Source organism: Pseudoliparis swirei, chromosome 13 (genome assembly GCF_029220125.1).
Source record: "Pseudoliparis swirei isolate HS2019 ecotype Mariana Trench chromosome 13, NWPU_hadal_v1, whole genome shotgun sequence".
Taxonomy (NCBI): domain Eukaryota; kingdom Metazoa; phylum Chordata; class Actinopteri; order Perciformes; family Liparidae; genus Pseudoliparis; species Pseudoliparis swirei.
This window is the reverse complement of record NC_079400.1, coordinates 13,218,068-13,236,113: the sequence shown is the minus strand read 5'-3', so window position 1 is coordinate 13,236,113 and position 18,046 is coordinate 13,218,068. Positions and strand designations below refer to the sequence as shown.

General features: G+C 47.1%; 1 protein-coding gene across 1 annotated transcript in view; it reads left to right on the top strand.

The window, feature by feature from the left end:
* The first annotated feature begins 5,704 nt into the window (after window positions 1-5,704).
* myo15b (myosin XVB) overlaps window positions 5,705-18,046 on the top strand; it is a 47,637-nt gene continuing 35,295 nt past the window's right edge. The window contains exons 1-15 of the mRNA XM_056430439.1: window positions 5,705-7,540; window positions 7,944-8,120; window positions 11,280-11,344; window positions 11,455-11,518; window positions 11,907-12,016; window positions 12,797-12,871; window positions 13,307-13,400; window positions 13,489-13,592; window positions 13,701-13,764; window positions 15,463-15,576; window positions 15,692-15,853; window positions 15,941-16,054; window positions 16,119-16,177; window positions 16,930-17,053; window positions 17,142-17,237. Of these exons, the coding sequence (XP_056286414.1) occupies window positions 5,705-7,540; window positions 7,944-8,120; window positions 11,280-11,344; window positions 11,455-11,518; window positions 11,907-12,016; window positions 12,797-12,871; window positions 13,307-13,400; window positions 13,489-13,592; window positions 13,701-13,764; window positions 15,463-15,576; window positions 15,692-15,853; window positions 15,941-16,054; window positions 16,119-16,177; window positions 16,930-17,053; window positions 17,142-17,237 (3,258 nt within the window). The remainder of the gene's footprint in view (window positions 7,541-7,943; window positions 8,121-11,279; window positions 11,345-11,454; window positions 11,519-11,906; window positions 12,017-12,796; window positions 12,872-13,306; window positions 13,401-13,488; window positions 13,593-13,700; window positions 13,765-15,462; window positions 15,577-15,691; window positions 15,854-15,940; window positions 16,055-16,118; window positions 16,178-16,929; window positions 17,054-17,141; window positions 17,238-18,046) is intronic.

Sequence of the window (18,046 nt, the reverse complement as noted above, 5' to 3'; positions counted from 1 at the left end):
ATGTCCTCTTGAGAGTACAAGAGGTATTGATAGGAGAACTCAAATGAGTTAAAGAAGAGATAGAAAACCAAAACATCCACCACAGAGAACACAATGTATGGGCTGTGTCTCAGGAGGTTACACATATAAGTATATATGTGCATACATTCATATATATAATTATATATATATATAAATATATATATAGATTCATATATATACACACATATATATATACATACATGTATATACATATATACACACATACATATAAGTATAAATATTTATATATACATTCATATACTGTATATATATATACATATATATATATATATTCATACATACATAAACATATACATATGCAGCACACACATAAGTACATATATACATACATGTACATACAAACATATCAATATATATATGTATATATACATTAATATATATATTACACATTCATACATACATATATATGCACACACATAAGTACATGATGCATGTCATGTGACAATGTTTCCATGGTGACCTTGTCTGTGACATCACGGACAAGGTCACCATCTGATATTGATCCAATAACAGTGACATTGATAATCGTAATTTATTCACGAGTGTATTGGAATATATGTGTGAATCGCTCTGTGTGCATTTGCGAGTATTGAGACTCGCGTGTCCTCCTAGATCTGGAGGCTGTTCCGCTCTCATTATTTCATCCCCACTGATTATATCCCAGAACTCTAGTGTTCTGTTCTTTTCTTTTTTCCCTCCTCTTAAAGCCCGGCTTCATAATCTCGGCCTTTTGTGCGCGGGCCATCTCCGGTGAGGTGGCTAAAAGAGGGATCGGTTGTCATACATGCACAGCCAAGAGCTCTGCTCCTCCATTATGGTGCCAGGCTCTTTGTCCACTGATTGCCTCGAGCCGCGGCGGCTCCGCTGCAACCGGACCCCTCGGAGGACCCGGGCCGGAGGGAACGGCTCTGTTCTGCCGGGCGAGTCGCAGGTCATCTCGGGGGAACCTGAAGACGAGGAGCGGCGCCCGGGTGGGACGTCTGGTACTGAAGCGCTACGTGTTGTTCGGGGGGGTTCGCAGATGATGAGGCCGACATCTTGACGCCAGGAGAACCTCCGTCAACGTGGTCCGGCTGCTCTGATTGGTCGGTGATCTTCTCAGGCCGCTGTACTTTCCTTGAAGATGTTGATGAATGCTCTCTGTGATGTGCTCCAGTAATGAACATATATAAAATAATTTAAAACCCCGAACAAATTTGCTAAATTCCCGTGAGCTAAGGGCGTGGACATGCACGCTCGGGCGGAGCGTTCCCATAGCAACGCGAAACATCGACTTCTTTATGTGCTCCTGGTGACCCGACAGATGCTCCGTTTCTTCCAGGCCGGAACTCGAAATGGACCTGAGCTTGTAGAGCACGTTTCTAGTCTTCCGACCAATCAGAGAGCTTTACCACAACATGACATCATCCAACCATTTACACCCATTCACACGCTGATGGGAGGAGCTACGGCTCCACCTGACCATCAGCAGTAACACCGCAGACGGCTACAGGAGCAATTTTGGGGTTAAGCGTCTTGCCCAGCGACACGTGGACTCGCGGAGCCGGGGATCGTACCCGCGATCCTCTGATTGGACGACGACCCTGTCACAAATGAAGTCACTTCTGCCTGAAAAAGAACCTTCTGGTGTTCTGCTGCGTGATGAAGCTCAGGCTCCCAGGTGTTACGTATTCATACAGCAGGGCATGAGAGAAGAGAAAAGAAAAAAAAAAAAAACCCCCTATGCCCCCTAGAGGGGTACAGTGGGGAGCAGGAGAAGACTTGCAACGAGTAGGAAGGGGGAATCCAAAGACTGGGAGAGAATCAGCCCCGGGGGGGGGCAGAAGGTAAGGGGGCAGACACAAGCAGCCAGCCCGGTCCATCGCCCGCGGCGCCGCCGGACCCCCCCCCCCCTGTCACCCTGGGCAAGCAAAGCAGGCGGGCGGATGGGGGGGGTGGAGTGCATTTCAGTTGTTTAAGTTCGTGGTGTGAATGGGGTGTATCGCCCTCCCCAGTCGATGGTCGTTGCCATGGAGATGGCCTTGAAGGGCCTGGAAAACAACCACAGGTGTCTGTGGATAGGGGGAAGGAATGAATGAGAGAGTCTCGCTCAGTGATCTTCGGGAGTTGTTGTTCCAGTCACTTGGGCCCGGCCCCTGTAGAGAGAGCCGAAAGTAGATAAGATTGCAGTTTTGCGCACCCACTATTCTTCCTCCAATTTGCGTCTGGAGTAACAACAACAACTCTGGCCAAAATCAATGTCGGGCAGCCTAGGGGCTTTTAACGGCTGTCACCGTTTCCTTAATTTTCAAGACCCGCCACGCCGCCCGCCGTCCATCGTGTATCCAGCAGGTTCCCCGAACCCGAGCTTCGCCGAGAAGATGGTGTCAATGCGTTTAAGGACCGGTTTTAAGAAGAGCGCGGAGAGAGTGGAGAGTCTGGGGAGAAAAAGGATCGCTCCGTCGAGAGCCAAATCCACTTACACCGTGACATCAGGTGTCTAACCTAAGACCACACTTTTCCTCTTCATGAGGATCTAAATAAACAACGGTATTTACCCGGGTCTCCCTCGGGTAAACACCGTTAGCCATGTTTGCGCTGTTAGCTGCTAGCTGCCGGCTCAGCTGCATTAATGAGAACTGTTTGGAGGCAGATGTGCTCTGGGTGGTGTATTCATCCCTCAGAATGATGAGGTATTTGTATTTGACGCTTAACCCTGAGTGCCTCCCTGTAGCGGTGTCTACGGGGTATGAATGTCACATGATTGTAAGTCAGTCTTTGGATAAAAGCGTCAGCTAAATGTAATTTTGGAACACTGCATATTGCTAACCAGGGCTTATGGGCCAGGAATGATGGATGTCTGGGTGAAGGGGTCGTCAGTAATAATACAATGTCACACTGTAAATAATCTTGGCGTTATCTTTGATCGGGACTTGTCCTTTAACTCCCACGTAAAGCAAATCTCAAGGACTGCATTCTTTCATCTACGTAATATTTCAAAAATCAGGCACATCTTGTCTCAAAAAGATGCAGAAAAATTGGTTCACGCGTTCGTTACTTCGAGACTGGATGACTGCAACTCCTTATTATCAGGCTGCTCTAATAAGTCTCTTAGGTCCCTCCAGTTGATCCAGAATGCTGCAGCTCGTGTTCTCACTAAAACTAAGAAAAGAGATCACATCACTCCTGCACTAGCTGCTCTGCACTGGCTCCCAGTAAAATCAAGAATCACTTTTAAAATTCTTCTCTTAACCTACAAAGCCTTGATTGGTGATGCACCATCATATCTTAAGGAGCTTGTAGTACCATATTGCCCCACTAGAGAGCTATGCTCACTAAATGCGGGACTACTTGTAGTTCCTAGAGTCTTAAAAAGTAGAATGGGAGCCAGAGCCTTTAGTTATCAAGCTCCTCTTCTATGGAACCAGCTTCCACCTTCAGTCCGGGAGGCAGACACAGTCACCTCATTTAAGAGTCGACTTAAGACTTTCCTCTTTGACAGAGCTTATAGTTAGGGCTGAATCAGGTTCACCTGGTCCAGCCCCTTGATATGCTGCTATAGGCTTATAGCTGCCGGGGGACGTTTAGGATGCACTGAGTACCTATCTCCTCTTTTCTCTCCTTAGGGATGAATTTTCATCTCTCAATCACACGTTACTAACCCTGCTTTCTCCCCGGAGTCCTTTTGACTTCACGTCTCATGGGGTCATCGGACCCTATGAGACGACATAGATCCTATCTGCCTGATGGATCATCGAGGTCTGGGTCGTGGAATTCCTGCTCCTGACTACGCCACTGCCCTGTTGAGACTCCGCCCACTCCTCCTCCCCACCGCCATCTGCCTGATGGATCGTGGAGGTCTCCATCGTGGAATATGCCTACTATGAACTATTCATACACTCTGTCATATTCATTGAATGTATTTTAACTCTAAATCTGTCCTTCTGTACACATTACATCTATTGCATCTGTCCATCCTGGAGAGGGATCCTCCTCTGTTGCTCTCCTGAAGGTTTCTTCCCTTTTTCCCCCCTGAAGGGTTATTTGGGAGTTTCTTCTGATCCGATGTGAGGTTTTGGGGCAGGGATGTCTATGTGTACAGATTGTAAAGCACTCTGAGACAAATTTGTAATTTGTGAAATTGGGCTATACAAATAAACTGAATTGAATTGAATTGAATTGAATTGTTGTAATATATTTATATTTATTTTTTGCCCATTAAAAAAAGGAAAGAAAATCCTCAAAAGTAAAGTGAAAGTCAGCATTCACACCTCCATCGTCATGTTTTACTGGAACACAGAAAACACTGTCACCTTTTTGAGGAAACTAAAATTGTCCAGAATTCTGGCACAGAGCGACGGAATCTCTCTCTCCCTCTCCCTTTCTCTCTCTCTTTCTCTCTCTTTCTCTCTCTCTCTATCCCTCCCGTCCATCAGCACCTATTGTCGTTCACTCCAAGCGGCTCCTCTCACCTTTCCGCCCCAGCATTCACCAGCTGCCCATATGAACGGCAGCCCGAGCCGTGTGACCTGACGGGTGGAGCTGTATTATTCAGAAGGCGACTTGTGTGTGTGTGTGTGTGTGTGTGTGTGTGTGTGTGTGTGTGTGTGTGTGTGTGTGTGTGTGTGTGTGTGTGGATGCACGCCGGTGCCCCTTTTGTCGACGGGGGGTCATTGTGTGCAGAAAAAACACACGCAAACTTTGGGCGGGTGTGTGTTGCATACTTGGCTGTGAGCCTCCCTGTATGATGCCGGTGGGTGGGATATTAGTGCGTGGCTTCCCCTCGGTCCTCATGAGCATGGGTGCATGTTTTTATCAGTGACACCAGCTCGTGAGGACGCGCCGGAGCACTCTGCAGCCCCCCAGCCATGCCTGGGTTTCACCTGAGAAGCCTGGTAAGCTAAATTACACTGACATGATCCCCCCCCCCCCCCCCCCCCAGAGCGTAGAGGCTATACAACGACATTGAGTCAGATCTAAAGATAGCCTTTCACCGCTGTTTAGATTTAACCTGCAGATTGTAGCTGTGACAGAAGGAAAAGGAGAGTCGTTGTCCTCCAGCGAAGGAGAGTCAAAGTTGGTCTTGTTTGTGTTGTCGGAGATGCGCTGCTGCCCTCAAAGCTAACAGATAGCACCTCAGGTCAGCGGTGGTGAAACTAGGTCTGACCCGAGTGTCTTGAGCCTCGGAACAAGGATCAGGGACTTAAAAGTGTGAAACCTGGTCTAGATGTTGAACGATTGAGGACCATGGTTTCACTGAGTTTGACAGACACGTTACTCAACTTACAGCCGGCAGTTATTCATTGCATTGAGTGGCTAACGTGTCTGTTAAGGTACAATAAACAATATACTAAACCAAATAAAGATAATTTATACGTTTCTTCTCAGGTTATTTCAACACTGAAGAATTGATAACATGTCGCCCGTCAAGTCACAAGGGAGAACAAACACCACAAAGCAGAGAAAAGGGAGTCAGCAGAAGAATGTGAAGCAGAATGCATCTCCCCCTCCCTCGAAAGAGACTAATGGGAGACATAAAAGAAGAGTGGGTTCACCACCTCTGCAGGACAGAAAGACGGAAGAAGTGAAGAGCAGTGTTCGGAGTAAAGTAGACGAGAGTAAAACGAGAGGTGCGGAACCAAAAGGATCGCAGAAACAACCTCAGCATGACGAAGGTGGTAAGATGGGCAAAAGCAAGACCACCAAACTCAAGCCTCCACCTAAAGGAGCGCCCACCACGCGTGGGAGGATCGATAACAAGCCCCCCGCCGAGCCGGAAAACAAGTGCGGCGACAAAGTGACGGACACCGAGGAGGAGGAATCAGAGAGCGACGCGGGAAGCTCGGCTAACGTGACGGTCGAGGAAACGAGCGATGACGAGAAAGAGGAGGAGCGGGGAAGCAACGAAGAGCCATCTGAGACACATGGGAGTGAGGAAAGCAGCGAGGAGGAGGCGGCTGAGGACGAGGAATCGGACAAAGAGCTTTCAGAGGAAGCCAGAAGGGAAGCAGTCACGTCCAGCGAAGAGGAAGAAGTGACCGAGAAGGAGGTTGAAGTATCTGAGTCGGTCAACAGTGATGTGAGTGAAGATGAGGTGACGACCCAGGAGGACTCGTTGGAAAAGGTCACGGCTGATAAAGCCTGCAGACGACGCAGGAGGACTCCGCGTGCCTCGGAGCCTACGCAAGGGACGAAATACAAGATGTCTAAAAAAACAAAGACGGATAAGCAGGCGGAGAAGGCCGAGAAAAAGAAAGCCAAAGCAGAGAAGCAGAGGTTAGAAAAGGAAGCCAAACAAAAAGCCAAGGAGGAAAAAAAGAATAGGAAAAAAAGACTAAAAGAGGACAAACGTAGTTCTGCAACGGAGGAGATTCGATCCCCAAAAGACCGCTCCATTGGTAAGGTTGAGACAGTGAAGGGCAAGACCCAAACAAAACAGGAGAAAGATGACCCCGTAGAAGCTGATCCAGATGTCGAAGAGGAGGAGGCTGAACCGACGGTGACCAAAGCTATCAAAGGCCAAAACAGAATGATGCTTCTCAAAGCCAAAGGTAAGAACCTCAAAGCCATCCCGGAGCCCGAGGAGCAGCAGGATGCCGGACGTGTCGTCAAAGGGCGGCCGCAGAGCTCGCTCTCGGGGAAGGTCAAGATGGCGTCTCTCCGGCAGAAAGCAAACAAGGCATCGGTGAAGCCGGACGAGGAAGCAGCCGAGAGCGAGGCCGTCGACGTGGGGTCCGGCAATCCCGAGGAACGTTTGATAGCGGAGAAAAAAGATGCCACACTTCACCGAGTATCTGGTTGGATTCAGAACAACGTGCCGCCCGGGTTTAACGTGAGGAAGAAGGTTTCTGCTTGGACAAAAGCCATGGGGGTATCCCACTGGCTCTCCTCCCGGACAATGAAGCAGAAGCAAGGCCCCAGAAAAAAGGCTAGTATCCTTAAACATAGGATGGCTCTGAGAGTGGCCAGTCAAACCAGCCTGATGAGTAAGAGAAGTAGGGCCCTCTCTGCGGACACAATGGGTAAAGAAAGCGTCCAGGGAAAAACGGGGGAGGGAGGAGAGGAAGCGGCGCCAGCTGGGGAGAAAGAAGTAGAGGCCAAATACGCTGTGGTACTCCCCAGGATGAACAAACTGGGCAAGCCGAAGTTGGCCGAGGTTCCCCAGGCAGCTCCTGGACCTTTTACGCCACCAACTACCACTGGACCACCAGGAGAACCCACAACATCAAAGCCAAAACCCCCAAAACCAGGTGCCAGGCTGGTGTTCCCCGTCAAACCAGATCTCAGCCTCCTGAAGTCCATCAAGAAGTCCTTCCCAGGGGGGTTAACATCAGATGCAGACGTGGCAGAAAGGAGTCCTGGGTCCAGTGCTACATTGGAGGGATCGTCCAGCATTGAGGATAGAAAGAAGAGAGCCGCCCTCGACAATCAAGATGGAGCCAGTGTGCTACAGGCTGCAAGGGGCAAACTAAACTACACCCAGATCAACCTGACCAAGATGTCTTTGTCGGGGGGGACAGTAAATGGTGGGGTGACTCGAGCACAGGAACCAGACCCAGAGATAGAGGCTGCGACCGGGATACCCAGGTCCACCACTCAGCCCTTTCCGAATGGGGAGGCGAGTGCTGTGACCTCAGGGGTCCGGTCCTTGTATGAAGAAGAAGCAGACAGGGAAGTGGCCCAGCTGATGGGCGAGGGGGGGATATATACGATCCCCCAACCAGAGGTGCACTGGGCTGGTAATACACGGATGAGTGGAGACCCTCAGGTATGTGTTACATTTTTGGTGGTAGCTTCTTCATGAAAAACACTTGTATGGAGTTGGAAGTAACAATGGCTGGAGTGATATGACATGTAGTTGAATCAGTGGGATCCAATGATGCCTTCAAGATCAATCATCTGTCTTTGCTGTGTGTGATCAGGACTGGCTGCGGGCGGAGAACCTGCTGCCCCACCAGACGGTGGAGAAGCTAACCAAGTGGACCGTCTATGACGACGGGGGCCAGGCCAGGACCGTTCCCGCCGACAACGGTCGAGGCCCCTGGGAATCAGAGGACCCCACCCAGGAGATGCTGGAGAGTCGACTGGTCAGCACAAAGGTATCGATTGATATGACAAAGTCCTGTTGGGTCCTCGAGGTTAGAAGGCACATCATACTGACAGTTGAACTATTCTTTGGGCACATTTCATTCCAGCTCCACTCGTCCCCCTTTAGCCACATGATTGGTTGAGCAGTTCATTTGTATTCATCTCAAAAAGCCAATGAATGGACTTCAAAGACATAATCGGTTGCTGGCGACCAATGTCCACTCTGACTGAGCGTAGAACCGAAGTTCTGGATCTCTTATTGCCCTCGATATTTTCCATAGTCATTAAGCCTTGGATTATTCCATTATTAAAGTATTTATCTTCAACTGAAGCTTGTTAGACTCAAGCAGACCGTCAGTCTGTGCAACCTCCACGCAATTGCACCACCTATGAATGTCATTTTGTTCTGAACACCTCCCCTGAGCTTTAGTTCAGCTTTAGTTCATAAACAATTAAACGTGCTAGCCTGTGACCCAAGAGCTTGAGCTTCTATACAAATAGCAAATCACCGTGGGAGACTTATTTGTGTGTTTCCAGTGTATTTTATAAATCAGGACGTAAATACTCAAACTGTTAAATATATTTTTCTTTAATTACCGTAACTGCATAGTGTACCACCAGGGATTTGAAACAAGCGTATATTTTGTATTTCCTTAGTTTGATGGGTCTATTTGGTAATATTTCTAGACCTTTATGATCCGCTCTCGTTTGCCCCGTTAAGTATTTTACTGCGTTATGCTGTTAACGCTTCCGATTTCGATTTCAAATGCCATGTAGCGTTTAAGTGGACAGAATCTCTTGATTAAAACATTACTAACATATATTGCCATGGATGTGGCCTTCATGAACTTATAACATTGATAATGCTGGTATAACAGGTGCAATAAAAACAATCAATCCCAGTCTTCATTTGCCTATGAAGTCCTCAGATAAAGGATGAGATCAACTGTGGGGGTGAGCTATATGGGTGGGCATGCCGTTTAAAGTAATAATTGTTCCAGTTCCCCTTGTGAGTACCTGGGTCTCGCATGTCGTCTCAGCTCCTGAGCAGCGTCCAGCGTGTCTCCAATGTGTGGACAGTGAACAGAATGGAACCAGTGACAATGGAAACACCTGATGTTACATGTTCAGGAAGTTCCTGCAGTGAAGAGTCCTCAAAGTGGACCAGAGGGTTTGGAAAGGAGATTTCCTGGTGTCGACCTGACGGTGGCCTTTGGCTCAAAGATAGACAAAATTGCAAAATGGCCGACATCCAGATAACAGATTGACCAGCTGACTGACACGTCCCTCTGCTTTCGGCCCTGCAATTAGCAGAGAAAGACTGCAGAGCCGTTCTCTGTGTTATCACAACATTCTATAGCAGCGGTGAGCCGTTTTACTAACGACTCTTTGCCAAATTGGGGCGTTTGTAAGATTCAAAGAAAAGGGGTCTAAGCCCCAAGGGGAGCGATACGTCCGCTTATGTTTGTTTTGTTGCCCTGATATCCTGTTAGAGACAGAATTTCAGGTTCATAGTGATATTTTATACTCATTTGGACACTATCACTGAAAAAGATAAGGATATAAAGATGAACTAGTTCAGTGTCAAATATACCATTCAATGGAAAAAAATACAATAAAAATATTTATTAATGCAAAGAATAGAGAGATAATGATAGTTATTTCTTGTATTTTGATTTCGCTGGCTCACAATCTCGCTCACTGGAGACAAGTAAAGCTAAATGTAAGCAGGTAACAAACCTTAACAACTACCGATATATTATATTATATATACATATATATATACATATATATATAAATATATATATGTATATATATATATAACTACCTGGACTTACCTGTTGACTGTGCATCATTGACTTTGAGCTCACCTCATTGGCTGAACCCCCTATAATCAGCCTACCGACGCCCCTGATTCCCTCTATGAGTGAAGCGACCCTCCGGCTGTCTGACTCTGGGCGCCTCGGTGTGGAGCCGCTCATCAGTTCTGCTTCATCACTTGTAGCCGCGCTGCACACATGACAACAGGCCATCAAAGACGTGCTGCTGTTTTATTTATTTCCCGCTCTGAGCACAAACAATAGAGCAAACAACACACCTGCAGCACGCCGCGATGAGACTGCAGTATATCAGCTATCACACCGCTCCACTGTGGACTGGTTACCCGCTGTGGAAAAGGTTACGGGTGGAGTGGACCGTTAGCCACAGACACAACACACATCTCACACCATAAAGGGCGAGGCCTCATTCGCCCATCCATTCAATGTTGGCCAGACAAGCAGAGGGCTTTGGAGCGAAGGTAAGGGGGCAGAGAGGTGAGAAGGTAAGGGGGCAGGGAAGTGAGAAGGTAAGGAGGCAGAGAGGTGAGAAGGTAAGGAGGCAGGGAAGTGAGAAGGTAAGGGGGCAGGGAGGTGAGAAGGTAAGGAGGCAGAGAGGTGAGAAGGTAAGGAGGCAGGGAGGTGAGAAGGTAAGGGGGCAGGGAGGTGAGAAGATAAGGAGGCAGGGAGGTGAGAAGGTAAGGGGGCAGAGAGGTGAGAAGGTAAGGAGGCAGGGAAGTGAGAAGGTAAGGAGGCAGGGAGGTGAGAAGGTAAGGAGGCAGGGAAGTGAGAAGGTAAGGGGGCAGAGAGGTGAGAAGGTAAGGAGGCAGAGAGGTGAGAAGGTAAGGAGGCAGAGAGGTGAGAAGGTAAGGAGGCAGGGAAGTGAGAAGGTAAGGAGGCAGGGAGGTGAGAAGGTAAGGGGGCAGAGAGGTGAGAAGGTAAGGAGGCAGGAGTGAGAAGGTAAGGAGGCAGGGAGGTGAGAAGGTAAGGAGGCAGGGAGTGAGAAGGTAAGGGGCAGAGGTGAGAAGGTAAGGAGGCAGAGAGGTGAGAAGGTAAGGAGGCAGGGAGGTGAGAAGGTAAGGAGGCAGAGAGGTGAGAAGGTAAGGAGGCAGGGAAGTGAGAAGGTAAGGGGGCAGAGAGGTGAGAGGGTAAGGAGGCAGAGAGGTGAGAAGGTAAGGAGGCAGGGAGGTGAGAAGGTAAGGAGGCAGAGAGGTGAGAAGGTAAGGAGGCAGCGAGGTGAGAAGGTAAGGGGGCAGAGAGGTGAGAAGGTCATGGCCGTGACTGATGGGCCGCCATTGGGGTCTGATGTGAACTCGTGTCCTCGTAGCTGCTCATGCCGCCGCCCTCTTTCAGGTTGTGATGCCTGGCTGCAAAAGAGCTGTAGAGGTGGATGAGGTGGAGGATCTCTCCCAGCTGGAGTAAGTTATCTCACACACACACACACACACACACACACACACTCACATACACACACACATAAACGACAGTATAAATGCACTTGTTCCACCTGTTTGTCTGCTGGTCTCAGGGAGGTGAGCGAGAGCTCTGTGCTGCTCAATCTGAAGAAGAGGTTCCAGCGCGACTGTATTTACGTAAGCCTCCTTCCCTCCTTTCCTCCTTCCCTTGTTCACCTCACACTGAAGCGTTTATTTTAAAAGCAGGTCAAATGTTCATTTAGTTTCATTTGGGTGAAAAATAAATAACTGAGCAAACTCCATCCGACGAGGAGGAGCGTGAGATTTGGTTGAAAGCTCCAGAAAAATCAGTACAACGGGCAACCATGTGGGGCTTTTTAAAGTACAATTTTGACTTTGAATACTTTAAAAAACATTCAAACCACAGATAAATAATAGTGCACTACTACAATCAGCAGCTATCATTATGACACGTAACAACCTGTTGTCAAAAGAAAACTTCTGATTCATTTTTCTCCCCCGAAAAGTAAATAATTTTGTCCTTCGTCGTTTTCTTTCCCCCCAGACTTACATTGGAAACATGCTGCTGTCCATTAATCCCTTCAAACCCCTAAACATCTACACAGAGGAGCTGAGACAGACGTACCAGGGCACGGAGCAGCATAGAAACCCACCGTGAGCCCACCACTCCCACTCAGAGCCTGTTTCCTTTTTATTTATTTTTTATGCCGTTTGATATCATTTATTACGACAGAGTTCATCTTCTCACGTTAAAGCGATACTATATATTTCATCTTTAAAGTAACGATATGCAAGTAGTCCCTGTATTCATCGTAGGATGTGGAGATAATCAGCACCTCAGGGGTCTTGACTTAACCATAAGAAATAAGAGGCAACACGGAAAGCTTCTTTTTTTGTTGAAATAATTAAAATATGAATTCATAAACTTGAGATAACAGCATTAAAAAAGAATTAATTGCGAAGCACGGGCTGTTTCTGGCTTCCATATTATTCTGCTTTCTCTTATTTTACTTCCAATAACAACTGGCAGCACGTATCTCACCAACGGTTTCAGTTCCTTCAGAGCAGGGGCGTCAAACTCATCTTCACCGTGGGTCACATCAGCGTCATGGCCGCCCTCTTAAAGGGCCGGTGTAACTGAAGCACTGTTTAAACTACACCCGAACATACTCTCTAGATAACTCTCTTTGCATTTGATTATTGTTTATTCGAGAGTAGAAATATTGTACACATGAACATTTCTCTAATATCATAACAAAAATCCATTTCATTTGAAACCTTCAAAATAAAAACACACGTCAGGGGCCGGATAAAATGACGTGGTGGGCCGCATTCGGCCCGCGGGCCTTGTGTTTGACACCTGTGCTTCAGAGCATCTGTCCACCTTGTGGTTATTTCCGTTCCTAACGTCTGACTTCCTGTCCCCTGCCTCAGCCACGTGTACGCCATCGCCGACGCCGCTTTCAGCCACTCTCAGGACTCCACACAGGAGCAGTGCATCATCATAAGGTATCCACAACAACCCCAATAGCATCATGTTTGGTTTATCCCTGTGCAGTTTGGTTCAATTCTGGGATTTATCTCCGGTGCTGAGAAATGCACGCAGTTCCTTGAATGGCCACTTGAGGCTCTAAATGCGAGTCAATCATCTACGATGCCCAACTTTTCAACACAAACGAACACGTGTACAGCCTGGAACAAAAACAGGGTTTGGTGCCTATTGCTAACGTCCTCGCTCTGCGGCCTCACCCGGGTCGTCTCAGGTCCACCGACTGTCCGCCTCTTTGCCCGTTTTTTAGAGTTCAGCTCTTGGTTCTCGGTGTCAAGATGGCGACGGCCGTAGCCGCCCACTTTGTGCTTCACGACGTTTCTACAGAAACCTATTCGTGACATCTCAATTTAAAACTATGTCATATTTCATGTCATTTTGTATTTCTCATGTAGTGGGCAGAGTGGATCAGGGAAAACTGAGGCTACCAAGCTAATAGTCCACTACCTCAGCTCTGTGTATCAGGGCAGAAACAACAACCTGCGACAGGTAATTAGTTTTAAATAAAGGTTTGCTCAAATGAACCCTTCGGTCCTCCACTCCTCGCCGTCTTTGATTCTCTTCCTCTCTCTTCCAGCCCATGGAGGTCTTTCCCATTCTGGAGAGTTTCGGGAACGCCAAGACCATCCTCAACAATAACTCCAGCCGCTTCGGCAAGTACCTCCACATCCACATCCTCCAGTGAGTCCGCCCGACGTCGATGTCTTTTGATGTTTTTTCGCCAGATGTTCTTGGCGAGATTGGTTGCAGCGGTTTTACTTGTCAACTGTCTCTCATCTTGGTTAACAGCGGGGTTGTTGTAGGGACCTCGTTGTCCAAATATCTCCTTGAGAAGTCCAGGGTTGTCTTTCAGGTGAGGACATTGAGTGAGTGTTCTGTCTGACGTTGACTAGAGGAGCACATTGCATTGACGAGCATCCGGTCGGCTTCGGCGCCAAGTTGTCGGTCACCGTGTAAATGATTGTGTGATCGGCTTTTTGTCTGATGTATCACATTTGGCTCGCTTGGCTTGTCGGAAAAAGTCTCAAGTTCCTCTTTCTGGTTGAGCGCTTTTTCTTCTTTGTAAAATGCTCAGCAGCTTGATAGAGGATACCTTCATCTACAGCGCACACATCATCAAATAGCAGATTCGGTTCGCTGGCCTGTCCTCCACTTCAGAATTAAGTATGTATCAAGAAGAATTTAGTATGTCAAATGGATCGCCTTCTAACTTCTCTACAGACAATCATGATCCCCTAAGTTTAAACTACAATGACGTTGGTGGTCCGTTAGACTTTTGTTCAGGTCAAAGCGCTCAATCATCCTGTGAAATATCTCTAGACCATGCGGTTTACTTTTGGTTTTGAATGAGACAACTCAACATGTGTTTAAACTGTTTAAATCATGTAGAGGCATTCAAGGTCCTCGGGACATGAATACAAGTGAACTTGGTGATAGCCTTACTTTGCACCAACATGTCAAAGTTTCAAATGATCTCAGAAAATAGCTCAACATCTATTACCTGACACACACTGCTCAGTCATTCATGGTTTCCAGAGGATATGTTGTAATGGCATTACATATTTATGTTACTGGGTCAGAGTAACTGAAACTGTGACACAGCGCACACGTCTAACAAAACTTTTTTGACTCATATCCCTGTTGCCTAAAACTTCTAACAAACCGTATCACAACAATTATCAATTCATTTTTCTAAAATGTTATGTTTAAAAACACAAATGAGGTATTATCCTTATTCAATATAAACTAGTTGCAATGCATTTCCCAAACAGAAATCTGAACATTTGATAACATTTTTAATTAAAAAATATTGTTTTATTTCGTTGACACAATACAGTCACAGCTTTTACAGGATATCTATATCTACCGTCCGGGCCTTCTAAGCCTTCTCTGAAGGCCTAAACATAATTACAAAGTTATAGCTATTTTATTATAAAAAATAAAAAAACGTTAATTTTTTTAATTTTTATTTTCTTATTGCACTATTGTCTTCCTCTGTTGCTGCGCTTCCATCCGGCAGCGCTGCTTCCAGTCCAATTTATTTTAACGGGAGCTTTTATCCAATCAGACTTCACCTCCACAGTCTCTAGTCCCCACAGCTCATAATGAGGTTATTAGTGTAACTGAGGGTTTCTTAATAACACAAGAAACACAGCAACTTTATTTCCTTCAACCCACAACTCCTCTTCTTCTGTCTCCTCCTTCACAATAAAAGCCCCGCACCGGAACACTGGTGAACTAATAGCTTACATTAGGTTGTTCAGCTGTAGTAAGACGGCATTGAAGGCCTCGGTAGAACATGCACGGCCCGCCACTGATATCTACAGATGCAAATAGACAAAGTTTAAGATCTAAACTCGATCGTTTTTCTTTCTTTCCACTAAAGGGGACATGTTATCGAAGAAATATCACAAAATTGATCATTGCATGAAGGAAACAATGTGTTTGCCTGGAGTGTCACATCCTCACTATGAGCTTGAGAACATCATTTCTACAAAGTGCCGAACACCGCTGACGTCCCCCGCCGGTCCTCTCCTCATTTCCCATGTAGGCCAATGAGGAGAGGAACTACCACGTGTTCTATGAGCTGCTGGCAGGCATGAACGACTGGGACAAAGAGGAGCTCTACCTGCAAGGAGCCGAGACCTATTACTACCTAAACCAAGTACATCACGCATCAGCGAGCTAGCACTATTATCCAGTGTTTTTTACTATGTCATCCCTTCCTCTTCACGTGTTCCACATGTCCCACATTTGACGTTGTCTCTGTCCGCCTCCAGGGTGGTGCCTGTGAGCTGAAGTGGAAGCAGGACAAGCAGGACTTCCAGCTTTTGGTTCAGTGCTTCGAGACTATCGGTCTCCATGCCGACCAGATCTCCACCGTCTGGGCCATCCTCTCCTCCATCCTGCAGCTCGGCAACATCTGCTTCAGCTCGTACGAGGTGTGTGTGTGTGTGTGTGTGTGCAAAGTGAGAGGTCCAACAGATCAGACATCGGTATTGCTCAAAAGTCGGAGATTTTTGCCGCAGAGCGAGTCGTTCGAAGTGGCGCGTATCTTCAGCGAGGCGGAGGCCAGGAGGGTCGGCTCCTTGCTGCAGATTTCCTCCGAGGCCTTGCAGACCGTCATCACTCACAGGGTCACGGTGAGTAGCCTCTCGCCGAGTTGTCGAACGAGATTTGCATACTGATTAGGGTTCTCGTCCGCAGGAGACGACCTACGACAGGATCTACTGCCCTCTGTCTGTGGAAAGTGCCATAGAATACAGGTAGGAACACGTTGATGTGCTGAGTGACAGCACAGATAGGAGACGAGTGTCTCAAACACAAAAAGAAACCAATCGCTTCCATCGATAGATCCGTCCAGCCACATATCCGGGGCCTGGTCTGGGTTCGGAAGTCTTAAAACGTTCATTCCCTCCACTGACCACCAGGGGGCGACTACTCTGGTTGTAAGAAATAAGTCTGATTGTATAGATCAATGGTTCTCAACCTTTTTTGAATTATGTATATTCTTTTCAGCCAAGGACCCTCTGACCACTGCAAAGCATTTTGGGTTGCAAATAATGATGTATTACGCAGCTTTTTGCATATAATATATAATATGGACAATTCAGTTAATGAACTTCCACTTATATTTCATTGAATATTTATTAAATACCTATTTTTAAAGGATTGTTTAATGAATGCTCATTTGAAATATATTGAAAACAAATCTCACGTACCCCCTAGAGGGCCTTCACGTACCCCCCAGGGGTACACGTAGCCCCCCATTTGAGAACCGCTGGTATAGAAGTCTACGAGAAAATTACAAAAGAGGTTTTCAGGTGCTCGCTTTTATTCACAGGGAAATAAACACAGAATAAAAGTTTCTCATACTAGCTGTAATTATGTCAGTGCAAAAGATCATTTGGCTCACGAGAGCTCAATTGCAATTATCAGTTAAAGTAGAATATGTACAGTGTTAGTTCCCCAATGCCACACCCGCCGATTCCCCCTCTCACCCCTTCCTCTCTTGCAGAGATGCCATTGCCAAAGCCTTGTATTCAGTGCTGTTCGACTGGTTGTTGGAGCAGACCAATGACTGGCTGAGCCCCACCGAGATGGACAGCACCGTGGGCGTCGTCGACATCTACGGCTTCGAGGTCGGTAATGTGCCCGGACCGAGACCTGGAGAGCTCAAAAGAAATCCTCTTGTGCTCGGCCGATGTGACGTCTGGTGTTCCTCTGCAGGACCTGGGAGTGAACAGCTTTGAGCAGCTGTGTATCAACTTTGCCAATGAGCAGCTGCAGCACTTTGTCCACAAGGCCGTGATCTCCCAGGAGCAGGTCAGTGGGCTGCAGATCCCTGGAGATCAACCGAGCCCGGAAGTAGCCCTACACAAAGGGCGTGTAAGCCTTTATCAAGAGTTGAAGAGTCCTTTATGAACATCAGTGTATGTAAGATAATGTTTGGGTTGCCAGGTTGTGAGGAGTCCCTGTGACAGCATCCTCCTCCAGACACTTAGCGTTGTGTTTTTAGCTCGCTAGAAAGACTTTGATAACGTATTGTTGACTTCATGAGTACAGACTCATTCGCTTACCTTTTGAGAACGTCATGAAACGACTGATACCGTTCTTATGTCTAGTCTACGTGTAAAGTCGGGGGATGGAACCACTAGATTATTAGCCTAGCTTAGCACACAGGCTCAAAGCAGAGGTGGAAAGCTAGCCCGCCTTCCCTCAACAAACTACTTGACATGTTTCTTGTTAATCTCGTACATAAACAAAAGGGTCGTTGGTTTAGAAACCCGTTTCATGGGCCTCTACTCGCGCTAAAACTAACATCGCCATGGCAGTCAGTCAAGCCCTCTGTTCACACTAAGTATGCAGCATTGACTTAATGAGGACTATGTGTATTGACCTAATTAAGAGAACTAGAACTGCCAGCCATTTTTTATTTGATGGTACATCATTCTACGAGTTGTAGATACAAGGACACACAGGGTCATTGACATGGATCACTTGGCCCACCGCTGTTTCAAACCTGGATCTGTTCCTGTAGGCAAGGAAAACCCGAACCATGTATTGGCTCATCCACAAGCAACGCAAGAAATGTCTCCTTCTTCATGGGGTTTCTCTCTGACGTTAATCAAGAG